This window comes from Bubalus bubalis, chromosome 11 (genome assembly GCF_019923935.1).
Source record: "Bubalus bubalis isolate 160015118507 breed Murrah chromosome 11, NDDB_SH_1, whole genome shotgun sequence".
NCBI lineage: Eukaryota > Metazoa > Chordata > Mammalia > Artiodactyla > Bovidae > Bubalus > Bubalus bubalis.
Genome location: NC_059167.1, coordinates 94,987,404 through 95,003,311, shown reverse-complemented (window position 1 = coordinate 95,003,311; position 15,908 = coordinate 94,987,404). Strand labels below are relative to the sequence as shown.

Sequence of the window (15,908 nt, the reverse complement as noted above, 5' to 3'; positions counted from 1 at the left end):
GTTCCATCTCCTAGATCTCAAAGGTCTGAGAGCCTCCCCTCCTTGTCACCCTGTCTCTGTCCCCTTTAGTCTAAATGGTATAACCCCATCCCTAGTCCTGACTTTTGCAGAGATGGCTGATTAAATCAATGAGTTGCATTCTTTATGCAGTAATTGTCCAGCCACACCCTCTGTGTTCGCTTCAAAACACCTTTTCTCATTTTTTGCAATATTCTTTTAAAATTTATTTTTTACTGAAGGATAATTACTTTACAGAATTTTGCTGTTTTCTGTCAAACCTCGACATGAATCAGCCTTTTGAAAATTTTTTGCAATATTGATAAGCCTGCGAATTTTCCAAATCTTCAGGTTCTACTTTTTGACTTTTTTTTTTTTTTTTTTTGGCTTAATTTTTTCTCAGTTTTCTCTCTCTACTTTTATATTTTTTACTATCAGCAGCATGGACAATCCAGGCTGCACTCTTGATTTTTAAAAAAAAATTTTTTTAGAGTCTAGTTGCTTTACAATGTTGTATTAGTTTTTGCTGCACAGCAGTGAATCAGCTCTACATATACGTATATATCCCCTCTCTTTTGGATTTTCTTTCCTTTTAGGTCACCACAGATCATTGAGTAGAGTTCCCTGTGCTATACAACAGGTTCTTATTAGTTATCTATGCTAATACGTGATAGTATATAAATGCTAATCCCAATCTCCCAATTTCATTCCACCCCCATCTTTCCCCCTTGGTATCCATATATTTGTTCTCTACGTCTGATTTATTAATGTTTCATTTATTTTGTGTATTCATTAATGAGGAGTCCACCTTGACTTTCTAAGCCTTAAAGCCAGGCTGTTAACATGGTTAGAGGTATGCGAAAAAGATAAACATACTTAACATTTTCCTTCCTTTCCTTAACATTTTCTTTTCCTAACATGCTTAACATTTTCCTTAACATTTTATTGGTTGCATGTCTCAACCCATAACCTTAAAAAAAAAGTTTAGAGTGCCTTTTTGTCTTCTCCAGCTTCCACGCCTCGTGATAAACTACCATTTCTCCATCTACACCCATACCCCTGTCTTTTATCCGTTTTCTTTTAATGTTTGCTATCATAAGACTCTATTTTGACTCAAGTCCTCAGTGTAATCAGCAAACAAGTTCTTGCTTTCTGTACACTGGAAAGAGACAAGAATTTTAGAATACACTGAATTTCATCATTTTCTATTATTGAAAATACATGTTTATGATAACAAATTAAGATACAAGAAAAGATGAAGAACCTTACCAACCCACAGGGAAAAACCACTGTTAATACTTTGCTATATGTTTCCAGTCTGTGTATATTTATGTAAATATTGTTGTTCAATCACTTTGGAGAAGGAAATGGCAACCCACTCCAGTGAAGAGTTGGACATGACTGAGCGACTTCACTTTTCATTTTCATGCATTGGAGAAGGAAATGGCAACCCACTCCAGTGTTCTTGCCTAGAGAATCCCAGAAACGGTGGAGCCTGGAGGGCTGCTGTCTGTGGGGTCGCACAGAGTCAGACACGACTGAAGTGACTTAGCAGCAGCAGCAGTTCAGTCACTAAGTCGTATCTAACTCTTTGTGACCCCAAGGACTGCAGCACACCAGGCTTCCCTGTCCTTCACTATCTCCCAGAATTTGCTCAAACTTACGTCCATTGAGTTAATGATGCCATCCAATCATCTCATCTTCTGTCATCCCCTTCTCCTCCTTCCTTTAATCTTTCCCAACATCAGGGTCTTGTCCAGTGAGTCAGCTTTTCATATCAGGTGGCCAGAGTATTGGAGCTTCAGCTTCAGCATCAATCCTTCCAATAAATATTTAGGGTTGATTCCCTTTAGGGTTGACTGATTTGATCTCCTTGCAGTCCAAGGGACTCTCAAGAGTCTTCTCCAGCACTGCAGTTTGAAAGCATCAATTTTTCTGCCCTCAGCCTTCTTTGTGGTCTAACTCTGACATCCATACATGACTACAGGAAAAACCATTTAAATATATATAATTTTAGAAATAAAATTAGCTTACTATAAAATTTTGTATCCTCTCATTTTCTCTTAACTTACCCCTGGTATTTTTCCATTTTCTTAAATATTCTATGAAAATATCTCAAGTGGCTGTATAATAAATAGTCTATGCAATGGATAAACATTCTTTTTAGATGCTTGCATTGAGCATGAAAGTCTTGGACCATAGCTGTGTTTAGTAAGTTATACTCACAATGTAAAATGTCTGGGTTATACACTAAATTTCCTGATATACTCTTTCATGAAGCAGTATAATGAGTTGGTTAATGTACAGATTTCAGAGTGATATTTGGGTTCAAATTTTAGAGAGGTCAAATTTTGCTTTTCCCATTTATATATGATCTTGGGCAAGATATTTCATCTTTCTTGATATCTGACTCAGATTTTTAAAGATGATAAGTCACTGGGCTATGGGAAGAATAAATAAAAAATTTTTTTAAACTCATGTCCTACACTTAATAGATGTACAGTAATTACTGACTACTATATGATCCGATTGGAGAGAAGACTGCAGAGAACCTACAGATTGGATACTGGACACCAGGAGAGGGCATAAAAGATTAGAATATTCCAGAGGTGTGTGACTTACAGCTTCTCTCATGCTCACCCTGGGTCCCTGGATACCAAAGGCTTCAAGTCTCTACATTTTCCTGCTTAAACATTTCTTTTAAAGCATATATATTTCTGTAATAGGTATTGGCTTTCCTGAGTATACTCCTTTTTTCCCCCAGTATATGAGTATTATTCTTTAAAAAGTCTAAGTTGAAATATTGTTAAAGTACTAATAAATATTTAACACTTGAACCACTTGAATTACAGTGTCAGCCAAAAACCGTGATACTGAACATTAGCTGTTTATCTCTCTCTGTCTCCCCACCCAACCAAACAATGAAGTTTATGACCAGTCTTTTGCCTAATGTGCACAGTAATGTTAAAAATAAGCACATGTTCTGGGTTTTTTTCAATTTTTTATAGGCTTTATGCAGTGTCTATCTAGAAATTTTAGCATATGTACACATTGTTTGTCTGTACTTGTGTATCTGTATACATAAACATGTCTATCCAGGCATGTTCTAATATCAGGATGATACATCATAGGTAGATGATTAATTGGGCCAAACCTAAATAATACAGTAAATATCTGATTTGTGCCTGGAGTTAGGAAGAATTATGAATTGAACATATATTTTGAGCAGCAGTGTGGTCTATGAAATAATGTATTTCAAAATAATTTGCAAAGTTAATCAGACTTATTGCAGATGGGGCTACAAAATTTGAAGGCTTTCTTATATCCATCAGTGCTTCACACCATTCTACTTATTTATATTTTCCTTTTCTCATGTCTAAGGAACATGAAGAAAGATTAAAATAATGCATTAAATATCTTTTTCTAAGAAGTAACTCACCAGAGATTCTTTGAAAATTTTGTTTAAAGAGAAGGGAACCATGTGAGTGACATCTGGGTGCCAACTATCTGCTAGGTTCTGTATTAGTGCTGTTTCATTTAATCCTCAAAACCTCTTTGAACTAGTGGTTTCCTAACAGTGATGAGAGTCTAAGACTTACTGCCCCGGAAACTGAGGGACTTTACCTGATTCATCACATGGAACCAGGTCTGGAAAGTACTTGATGCTCAAAAATATTAATTGGATTGATGTGAGAGTTGGACCATAAAGAAGGCTGAGTGCCAAAGAATTGATGCTTTTGAACTGTGGCTGAAGAAGACTCTTGAGAGTCCCTTGGACTGCAAGAAGATAAAACCAGTCAACCCTAAAAGAAATCAACCCTGAATATTCCTTGGAAGGACTAATGCTGAAGTTCCAATACTTTGACCACCTGATGTGAAGAGCCAACTCATTGGAAAAGACCCTTATGCTGGAAAATGTTGAAGGCAGGAGGAGAAGGGGGAAACAGAGGAGGAGATGGTTGGATGGCATCACCAACTGAATGGACATGAGTTTGAGCAAACTCTGGGAGATGGTGATGGACAGGGAAGCCTGGTGTGCTGAAGTCCATGGGGTCACAAAGAGTTGGACATTACTGAGCGACTGAACAACAAAATCTGTTAAGGTTACACATCCAGTAAAGGAATAGAAAGAAAAGAAAGTGTAGTCATTCAGTCGTGTCCGAGTCTTTGCGACCCCATGGACTGTAGCCTACCAGGTTCCTCCATCCATGGCATTTTCCAGGCAAGAATACTGGAGTGAGTTGCCATTTCCTTCTCCAGGAAATATTCCCAACCCAGTGATTGAACCCCGGTCTCCCGCATTATAGGCAGACGCTTTACCTTCTGAGCCACCAGGGAGGTCCAAAAGTCCATCTCTGAGCTTTCAGGATGCTAATGCAAATTATGAGTCCTCAAGAGAGTACATAGAATGCGACATTATCTAAGTTCACTTGGCCCTCCCCCTCCCCCGCCACCACCCCTGGCCCCAGGACAATATTAGCATCTCACTAAGCCAGTATTCTGTGGAACACAGTTCATGAAGTCTGGTAAAGGAATAGCCAGATTCACATTTGGGGACATGCTCACAATACTTGGGGTTAATGTTTGCTGGGCTCTTATTATGAACCAGGCACAGTGCTAAATATTTTACACAGATACTCATTTACTCCTTACAAAGGCCCTCCAAGGGCAAATAGTTTAAATATCTTTATTTTACAGAGAAATCACTGGTATTATTCTAGAACTAGGATTTGAACTGACAAAGTGTGAGCCCAAATGCCATGATTTTAGTCACCTAATTGTACTGCTTTTATCAGTTACCTGTCTATGCATCATATGAAATATTATGAAGTGGTTTGGTAAAAAGGAGTTCTATGGCCAAAATATTTGGGAAACATTGAGTTAAAAAGTTAACTTGGTTCTTGGCTTCAGGAATTCTCTGAGCTTTCAGGACGCTAATGCAATTTATGAATCCTCGAGAGAGGACGTAGAATGCGACATCGGCTAAGGTCACATGGCCTTCCCCCTCCCCGCCCACCCCCCCAACCACCACCCCACCGCCGCTGGCCCCAGGACAGTATTAGCATCTCACTGAGCCAGTATTCTGTGGAACACAGTTCACACAATGCTTGCCAAACTCAGTGGAGGGCTGCTGTTTCCTGTCCTTCCTAAAGAGCAGAATGAGAAAGAGGGCCTCAAAAGCCTGCTCCATTCCCATTAGGCCTTGGTGTCCTATATTGCTTCTTTTCATCGTATTGTAAGTCCGTGTTTTAAAGAAAATAATTAGCATTATTTTAACATCTCACCTCTTTCTCTTATAACGAACCAACTAAGTTTTATATGCGAGAAGGATGGATACGTGCCTCAGTTTGTGCAATATATATTTTTCTGTATCCCTGTTTCCTTGAGCTAATGATGCTGATAGAATTATGGTGACAATTATTTTTGTTTTTATTTCTTAATTGAAATATAGCTGATTTACAGTGTTTCAGGTGTATATCAAAGTGATTCAGTTTTTTTCTGATATATATGTGTGTGTATATATATTCCTTTTTTCCTATACATTTTAACTTCTTTTTTATTGGAATATAACTGCTTTACAACATTTTGTTAGTTTCTGCTGCACAGCGTCAGGAATCAGCTATATGTTACATATGTCTGCTTCCTTTGGAGCCTGCCTCCCACACTCCCATGCCCCCTAAGTCATCGCAGGGCAGCGAGCTGAGCTCCCTGTGCTGGACAGCAGCTTCCCACTAGATGCTTTACACATGGTCGTGTATATATGTCCATGCTGCACGCTTAATTTGTCCCCCGCTGTCCTGCCCCACCTGTGTCCACGAGTCCGTTCCGTACGTCTGCATCTTTTTTCCAGCCCATTATAGGTATATAACAGCAAGATACCAAATACAGTTCCCAACAGTAAATCCTTGTTGTTTATTTTATGTACAGTGGCGTGTCTTTGTTAATCCCAAATTCCTAATTTATTCCCTCCGCTCCTCGTGGTGACAGTTTGACCTCAGCCTCCAGTGAACCGAAAGGTTTACTGTGAGAACTTAATCTAGCACTGATTTCCAACGTTTTACCTCCTATTGGCACAAAAGGTGACCAGTTGCCCTGTACATATAAAAAATATCTGGTCTTTGCCTTTATTCTTTTGTAAAATATTTCATAGGCTGATGTTCAAAACATTCAGGAAGAGAAATTGACTTATAATGCTTGAAAGTTCATGGACCGGGGCACTCCGTTAAAGCAGGGTTTGTAAGGAAAGAAACACACGTTCTGTTTTTTGGCCAGCAGTTCTACTTTTGGGACATTTATTCCATACAGTGCTGTATGATAGAGACCAAGATTTATAGCTGGCGATTTCCTGAATAACAAGGCAGATAGCAAATGCCTCAGCAAAACAACTTTCATATGCTCTGCAAGGCGCAAAGTAGCACAGTGGAGTGGATGGTGTGTGTCCGGGTTTTTATGAGGTGGCATTTTTGGGAGGGGTGTGTGTGTGTGTGTGTGTGTGTGTGTGTATTTTTTGATCTCTTGCAAGACAAAATGATATTAATTGTTTTTCTTTCTGGCTTTAACCTAAAATTGGAAAAATTTCACTGTTCATCCCCTTCATACTTCTCCCAACATCCTCTCCTACCACCCTCTTCTTCTCACTATGTCACTTGAATCACATCTTGTACTTTTATACACAGAGCTGCTTATGGAAGCTATCTCAACTCAACTCAAAAAAAAAAAAATTGAAGAGAATATGTTTGAATGATAGAATAAAAATTCCTCTTACCTGTATTTTGTTTTTGAGAAGAGATTCAGATTTTCCCTGCATAGTAAAGAGAAAGCAAGCAATACTAATAAGAGAGAGTCCTCCCCACTGGAAATGAAATTATGGTTCTCCAACAACCTTGAAGATGCTCATCAGAAATTGCTTCACCTTTGGTTGAGGATGAGATGTTCACATATTGGTGTGGAGATTCGGTTATTGTTGTTCAGTCACCAAGTCATGTCTGACTCTTCACAACCCCATGGACTGCAGCACACCAAGCTTCTCTGTCCCTCACCATCTCCCAGAGTTTACCCAAGTTCATGTCCACTGAGTCGGTGATGCCATCCAACCATCTCATCCTCTGACACCCTCTTCTCCTGCCTTCGATCTTTCCCAGCATCAGGGTCTTTTCCAGTGAGTCAACTCTTCACATCATGTGGTCAAAGTATTGGAGCTTCAGCTTCAGCATCAGTCCTTCCAGTGAATATTCAGGGTTGATTTCCTTTAGGATGGACTGGTTGGATCTCCTCGCAGTCCAAGGGGCTCTCAAGTGTCTCCTCCAGCACCACAGTTCGAAAGCATCAGTTCTTCAGTGCTCAGCCTTTGGTATGGTCTTCATGAGGTTCGGAAGGAGTAACCCATAGAAGGAACAGGGGAGGAGCGACTGCAAGGGCAGCAGGAGATGCTGGCTTGTTCCAGTTTTCATTTCTGTGGATTTTTAGGTCAAATTTGAAGTCAGTCTTTTGATAACATATGAGGTCTTTCTAGGTTTGTTTCATGTGTACATACTTGATATATTGTCTGTATATAAATCTTGTAAATCAGTTCATAAAGAATCCGCCTGCAATGGAGGAAACCCTGGTTTGATTCCTGGGTCGGGAATATCAGCTGCAGAAGGGATAGGCTACCCACTCCAGTGTTCTTGGGTTTCCCTTGTGGCTCAACTGGTAAAGAATCCACCTGCCATGTGGGAGACCTGGGTTCGATCCCTGGGTTGGGAAGATCCCCTGGAGAAGGGAGCGGCTACCCACTCCGGTATGCTGGCCTTGAAAATTCCATGGACTGTATAGTCCATGGGATCACAAAGAGTCAGACCCGACTGAGCAAATTTCACTTCACTTCACTTCACTTTATATGTAAATCTTGGGTTTCCCTGGTAACTCAGCTGGTAAAGAATACACCTGCAATGCAGGAGACCCCAGTTCAATTCCTGGGTTGGGAAGATCCCCTGGAGAAAGGAACAGCTACCCACTCCAGTATTTTGACCTGGAGAATTCCATGGAGAGAGGAGACTGACAGGCTACAGTCCATGGGGTTGCAAAGAGTTGGACATGTCTGAGTGACTTTCACTTCACTTCATGTAAATCTTAGATGTATAAATCATTGAGTATAATTGAGAATTTAGATGTAATTTTTCACAGTTACAGTCAGTTGACTTCCAACAAGGGTACCAAGGAAAGTTAATTGGGTTCGATCCCTGGGCTGGGAAGATCCCCTGGAGGAGGGCATGGCAACCCACTCTAGTATACTTGCTGGAGAATCCTGTGGACAGAGGGGCCTGGTGGGCTACAGCCCAAAGAGTCACAGAGTGTCAGACACGACTGAAGCAGCTTAGCATGCAGGCACAGAGTCTTTTCAGCACATGGTGCTGAGATAACTGGATATCCACATTCAAAAGAATGAATTTGGACTCTTACCACTCACCACATACAAAAAATAACTCAAAATGGATAAAAGATTTAAATGTAAGAGTTAAAACTATGAACGTCTTAGAAGAAGACATAGGTGAATATTTGTGACCTTCAGTTAAACAATGGTTTCTTAAATATGACATCAAAGTACAAGCAACTTGCTTCAAAAGACACCATCAAGAAAGCAAAAAGACAACCCATAGAATGAAGAAATATTTTCATGTTGTGTGCCTGATAAGGAATTGGTATAACAAATATATAAAGAGCTCTTATAACTCAATTTCTTTAAAAAAAAAAAAAAAAAAAAAACAGCTAAAACATGGGCAGCAGATTTGAAAAGACATGTCTCTAAAGAAGATGTGTAAATAGGCAATAATAAAAAGATGCTCAGAACAAGACAAGGATGACTACTTTTCCCACTTTTTTCCAACATAATATTGGAAGCCCTAGCCACAGCAGTCAGAGAAGGAAAAGAAACTAAGTTGGAAAGGAACTGAAACTGTCGCTATTTGCAGATGACATGATATTATGCACAGAAAACCCTTAAGAGCAAAAAACTATTGGAACTTAAAAATGAATTCATTAAAGTTGAAGGATAGAAAATTAATCACAGAAATCTGTTACATTTCTACACACCTATAATTAACCATTAGAAAGAGAAATAAATAAAACTATCCTATTCACAATTGTATCAAAAAGAAAAAAATAAAAAGATGCTCAACATCATCATGCTCAGATGCTCAGTCGTGTCTGACTCTTTGTGACCCCATGGACTATAGACCGCCAGGGTCCTCTGTCCATGGGATTCTCCAGGCAAGAATACTGGAGTGGGGTGCCATTTCCTCCTCCAGGGAATCTTCCCGACCCAGGAATCAAACCCGTGTCTCTTACATCTCCTGCATTGGTAGGCGGATTCTTTTCCACTAGTGCCACCTGGGAAGCCCACTCAATATCATTAGCCATCACAGAGATGAAAATCAAAACCATATTGAGATGCCACTTTGAATCTACCTAGGATGGCTATACTCAAAAAGACAGCTGAGGCAGGGAAGTTAGAATCCTCAGTGCTGCTGGGGAGGTAGAATGTTGCAGCTGCTTTGGGAAACCGTCTGGAAGTTCCAAAAAAGATCAAACATAGACCCAGCAATTCTTCTCCTACATATATACCCAGAGAAAGGAGAAAATATGTCCGTGCAAAAACCTAAACACTAATGTTTACAGCAGTATTATTCATAGGAGCCAAAAAGTGGGAAAAAACCCAGATGTCCATAAACTGATACATATGATATAAATCTATACAGTAGAATATTATTCAGCATTGGAAATGAATGCAGCGCTAATTATATCCTACATAATAGACGAACCTTGAAAGCATGCAAAAGAAGCTAGTCACAGATGGCCATGTGTTGTATGGCTCCATTTAAATGAAATATCCAGAATAAACAGATCTCTAAGCAGAGAGTAGATTAATAGGTTGGAAATTTGGGAGTAAATGGGGAGTACTGTTAACTAGTTATATGGCTTCTTTTTGGAGTGATGAAAATGTTTGCTGAAAATCACTGCATGGTACAGCTTCAAAGAGTGTATAATGTGTGAATTCTCTCAATATAAAGCTGCTATTAAACACACAAAAAAGCATATTGCATAATTAGTGTCGTACAGAATTCCACTTATAATTTTAGACTCTCGGACTAAAACTCAGCTTAGAGTTTTAAGTAACCTGCTCCAGGACACCAGCTAGTGATTGGAAAGCCAGACTTCCTGAACATCAGGCCCGTCATTTTCTGTACTGTGATTATGACAGGAAGTTTAACCCCAACAGACCATAAAAATCACACTTACTGAATTTTATTGGTTTGGCTGGGTAACACTAGCTTATGTAACCGGTAAGTCACGGAGGTTGAGGTTGACAGTACAAGTTTAATTCCTTTTCATGTAAGATTCAGTAGCATAAGGCGAGGATGAACGGATGCAGAAGGTTCCTTCTGTAACCTACAGAGGTTACTCAGGGACCCAGGGTGTTCTTACATCTTTTCTTTCAAGGTGGCCATGGGCTTTAGCATCCTGCTTGCAGATGGGGTTAGGGGGGTGGGGATGGGGTGGTGTTTCCCTGGTGGCTCAACTGGTAAAGAATCTGCATACAATACAGGAAACCCTGGTTCAATTCCTGGGTTGGGAAGATTCCCTGGAGAGGGGAAAGGCTACCCACTCCAGTGTTCTGGCCTAGAGAATGCAGGGTCACAAAGAGTTGGATGCAATTTTCACTATGTCACATCTGTATGTCTTGGGCTTCCCTGGTAGCTCAGATGGTAAAGCATCTGCCTGCAATGCAGGAGACCAGAGTTGAGTCCCTGGGTTGGGAAGATTCCCTGGAGAAGGAAATGGCAACCCACTCCGGAACTCTTGCCCGGAAAATCCCATGGACAGAGGAGCCTGGTAGACTACAGACCATGGGGTTACAAACAGTCGGACATGACCGAGCCACTTCACTTTCAGCAGATGGGGGAGGGGAAGCTCACCCATGTGGGGCTTTCCTGAGGCCACTCTCCATGGGATGCACGCCATTTCCTGTCTCATTCTGTGCTCGTGACCTGGCTACTTGGCCCCACACAGATTGTACTGGGCTGGGAAATGACCACCCTGGCCAGCAGCCACCCCAGCTGTCTCCTAGCCCTGCGGTGAACCATTTGGTATCTACGCTCCAAGTTCTCTTCCCTTTGTTGTTGTTCAGTTGCTAAGTCATGTCCAAATCTTTGTGACCCCATTGCAGCATACCAGGCTTCCCTGTCCTTCGCTATCTCCCAGAGTTTGCTCAAACTCACGTCCATTGAGTTGATGACGTCATCCAAACATCTCATCCTCTGCCACCCCCTTCTCCTGCCCTCAATCTTTCCCAGCATCAGGGTCTTTTCCAGTGTGTCAGCTCTTCGTCAGGTGGCCAAAGTAGGGGAGCTTCAGCTTCAGCATCAGTCCTTCCAATGAATATTTAGAATTGATTTCCTTTAGCATTGACTGATTTGATCTCCTTGCTGTCCAAGGGACTCTCAAGAGTCTTCTCCAACAACACAGTTTGAAGGCATCAGTTCTTAGGCACTCAACCTACTTTATGGTCCAGCTCTCACAGCCATACATAACTACTAGAAAAACCATAGCTTTGGCTATACAAACCTTTGTCAGCAAAGTGATGTCTCTGCTCTTCAATATGCTGTCTAGGTTTGTCACAACTTTTCTTCCAAGGAGCAAGCATTCTTTTAATTTTGCTTTAGATTAACATCTGCAAATGGTTATCCATAGCACCTTTCCTTATGAGATAGGCACAAGGATTAAATGATAATCCATATATAGTATTAAATCCAGATTCTAGAATAAAATGTGTTAAGTTGCTTCAGTCATGTTTGACTCTGTATGATGCTATTGTCAATTTACCTCTCCCCAACCCTTCACAATCTACCCCTCAGTTATGAAATTATTATACAGCAATTATATACTGCTGTGCAAAAAAGTAAATTTTTTCAAGATAATTACTTGAAAACAGGTTTGTTTTCATGTGAAAGAGCATGATGCTATAATTTGTAGTTTACTTAGATTAGAAACTTGGTCTAGGGCAGGGGCTTTTAATTTGCCCACATTTTTTTTTAATCAAAAAGACAACATTGTTATTGATTTCTCACAGTTTTAAAAATTCATCAAGCCTATGAGACTCTTACACTCATTTGAAGCAAGGCCCGTATAACCAAATAATCCTTATTTACCTTGTGTTTGTTATGTGAAAGTAAATTTCACATCTTATGTTACTATGGAAGGTTCCTTGTTCTTCCAAGTTTTCCCAGTCCCCCTAGGATGTTAGAGCTGCAGGAGGCTTAACAGCCTGTTCTTCTCATCTGCCCCTTCAACAGAGGAGAACACTGAGGCCCAGGGAGGTCAAGGGACATGCCTGGGGCCGCAGTGGATGTGGGGCTGCGTCCTGGTACAGAGAGCTCCCTCCACATGGAGCCCCTCTCCCTGGCTGGGAATATTCCCTTTCCTTTGACCCCCTCCCCACTTTCTAAGCTGTCACCACATCTTGTTACATTTCCTTGAAATGCCTCTTGCTTTCCACCCTTCCGGTTTCTTCCTGTCTCATCCAGTCCCTCAGCTCCTTGCAATGGGAAAGGTGAGTGCTTTGTCTTTGGGGCCTCCATTATACAAGATTGAATTTTCTCTAACTGCCACTGTCAGCCTGTCCCTCCTCTGCTGTGAGTCTGCCAAGAGCTTACTGCTTCCTGTAGCAGCAAATGGCATCGCTTCTCTTACAGCAGCTCCTGCTTTCCCTGTGTATGCTCAGCTTGCTTCCTTTCTCCCCATGCACCCTAAGGACCCTGGGTCTTCTCTGGGTTTGTTCCATGCATCAGCCATGTTTCCTTCATGATTCTAGTATGTCCTGCCCCCCAGCTCCCAGTGTCCCCCCTGCCTTGCCTTTCCAAATCCTCCCTTTCCAGCTGAATCCAGATCCCACCACCTTGTCATTTTTTCCCTGCTTCTCCACTGAGAGCCCAGTGCCCCCTGCCCCCACACTATTCCCCAATTTTTTCTTGTTAGGTACTAATAGTTGTATTGGGCATCATAGACTGTCTTACATGGCTCTCTGATTTTTTCTTACACTTGTGTTGTCTTCTCAGTTTTGTTTAATGCTCTTTGAAGGCAGGGCTTATATTTATGTTTTTTCTCATCAGTTTGGTTCAGTCTCTCAGTTGTGTCCGACTCTTTGCGATCCCGTGGACTCCAGCACCCCAGGCTTCCCTGTCCATCACCAACTCCCGGAGCTTTCTCAAACTCATGTCCATCAAGTCGGTGATGCCATCCAACCATCTCATCCTCTGTCACCCCCTTCTCCTTCCTGACTTCAATCTTTCCCAGCATCAGGGTCTTTTCCAATGAGTCAATTCTTCACATCAGGTGGCCAAAGTATTGGAGCTGAAGCTGAAGTCCTTCCAATGAATATTCAGGACTGATTTCCTTTAAGATTGACTGGTTGGATCTCCTTGCAGTCCAAGGGACTCTCAAGAGTCTTCTGCAACACCACAGTTCAAAAGCATCAATTCTTTGGCGCTCAGCTTTCTTTATAGTCCAACTCTCACATCCACACATGACTACTGGAAAAACCATAGCTTTGACTAGATGGACTTTGTTGGCAAAGTAATGTCTCTGGTTTTTAATATGCTGTCCATGTTTGTCATAGCTCTTCTCAGTTCTGTTCAGTCTCTCAGTCGTATTCGACTCTTTGCGACCCCATGGACTATAGCCCACCAGGCTCCTCTGTCCATGGGATTTCCCAGACAAGGATATTGGAACGGGTTGCCATTTCCTTCTCTAACTCCATATTTCACATTGCCTAAACAAGTGGTCAGTAAATACTCCTTGCTTATTAGGGACTCTTTGAGCTTCTAAAAAGTGTTGGCCAGAACTACATGCACTTGAGACATTTTACAGTGTTCACTGCCTGGATCCAGATCCTTTGTTATTAGTGCAGAGCAGCCCTCTCCTCCCTGCCAAGTGTGATGGAGTCAGCGCTGCTGTGTTACTGGTCTTCTGAGGGGCCCCGCTGTATAGGTGTGCGGCTCACACTCAGAGTTGCTGATGTGGTGGGTTTGTGGCAGAAAGGTGAGGGCTTGCACCCCTGGTTCTTGGGTCTTAGAGTAGGGAAGCGTTCCTCAAGCACGGGGAGGAAGCACAGTATCCTGTGAGCTCTGGCAGACTCTCTGCAACCTGGTGTAAAATGAGAACTGGCCTGGCCCTCCTCCCACTGTGTGTCTTTGAGCCAGTAATGACCTTGGTGCTCTCTTTTCTACGATACTGGCAGAGTGTCCTAAGATTGCATCTGATCTTTTGCTGAACAACTTTCTCAGTACCCAGAAAGTAGCTTCCCCAAAAGGTGTGTTGTAGTAAGCTCCTGGCATTGGGAAAATGAATGTGTCTTATTCAAGGAAGACTGTGTCTGCTTTCTGGATTTTGGTGTCCCTTTTCTGGGCCTTCCTGCCTCTCCTGGTAGGCATTTCCAGACTAAGCAACTGCAGATTTTACCGCACCTTGGACTACACTCTCCCCACGGCATAACCCCTACAAAAATGTCCTCCACTAAGGCTCATAAACTTGGAACTGCTTTTTCTGTAATGTCAGCAAGACTCATTCCACCCATACAAGCACAGATTAGCCTTTTTCCTCTTTAAGAGACTTGGCAGAGACTCAGATAAAGGTGAAGTCAACAAACTCTGGCGCCGGAGTGAGTTTAGTGCCTCTGGGCTTATCAACCCCTTGTTCCTCTCCTGTTCTGAATCCTTGTTCCATCCAGAAGCTTCTCCTGTCCATGACGATAAAGATGTTTCAGATCCCGCCCCCTTTGTTAATGCCCCTGCCACTGATAATAAGACACCACATCTCTTCATTTATAGAAAGATACCAAACTGGATTCACTTTAAGGGTTTTTTTTTTGCTCTCTCTTAATCTCTCTAGGTGGATGGAAGTCTGCTTAGTTGAAGAATTGCCACCAACCACTGAACTGGAAGAAGGACTCCGGAACGGAGTTTACCTTGCAAAGTTAGCCAAATTCTTTGCCCCCAAAATGGTATCGGAGAAAAAGATCTATGATGTGGAACAAACACGCTATAAGGTAACTGAGATCTAATTGGTTCGGACCTCTGGCTCAAAGTGAAAGTTGAGTCTTTGCCTTCCTTCCCTTTCTTTAGTGTTTCTATCAGGATTTTGTGGGAGGTAGAGCAACTGAACTGAACTGAACTGAGGGGTATGGGGAAGGGGAGTGTCCTTGGTCTTTGAAGCCTGTTAATAATCATTCTTGAGGTGCAGCAGTTTTGAAAGCAAAGCCCTTTTCTGTTTCTGGGATGAGGCCGAGAGACCTCTGATTTGTGGGGCTTCCAACTCCCAACCCCCATTATTCCTTCATGGAGGTCATGTCATTAGTACCAGTAAATATAAAAGTGGGGGCCCTCTACCCCTCCTCTCTTCACCACCAACATGGTTTATTACTCCCCTTATTCTCATCAAGAAGTAAAGTACCCAGCGGAGACTTGTAGCCCTAAAGAGTTAGAGCCAAGGTGATTAAAAAAGAAAAAAAGTACTAATATTGACGAGTCAGAAACTCCTTTCCATTTGATGTTTAAAACAAAATGAGACTAACCTTTTTGTAGGCAGCTAGTTTTATGAATTATTTCATAGGTAATTTGAGAAGGAATATAGGGAGGAAAACCAATATAAACACCAATCTTAATCAAAATAAACAAATAAATACAATCAAAATAAACAACCAATCAATATAAACACTGTATTATTTTTTTTTAATGTGCGTGTTTTATGGATATAATGTTTAAATATTTTCAGGTAAGGTGATACATCTATGATTTGCTTCAAAATAATTGGGAAGAGGGCTGACAGATGATTCAAGACCAGCCGTGAGTTTGTAATTGTTGAGATTAGATAATGGG

The 15,908-nt window shown here is 41.5% G+C and overlaps 1 protein-coding gene across 1 annotated transcript in view; it reads left to right on the top strand.

The window, feature by feature from the left end:
• Positions 1–15,908, top strand: part of IQGAP2 (IQ motif containing GTPase activating protein 2) — a 306,733-nt gene that overhangs the window by 143,897 nt on the left and 146,928 nt on the right. The window contains exon 3 of the mRNA XM_006051068.4: positions 14,923–15,079. Within this exon, the coding sequence (XP_006051130.3) occupies positions 14,923–15,079 (157 nt within the window). The remainder of the gene's footprint in view (positions 1–14,922; positions 15,080–15,908) is intronic.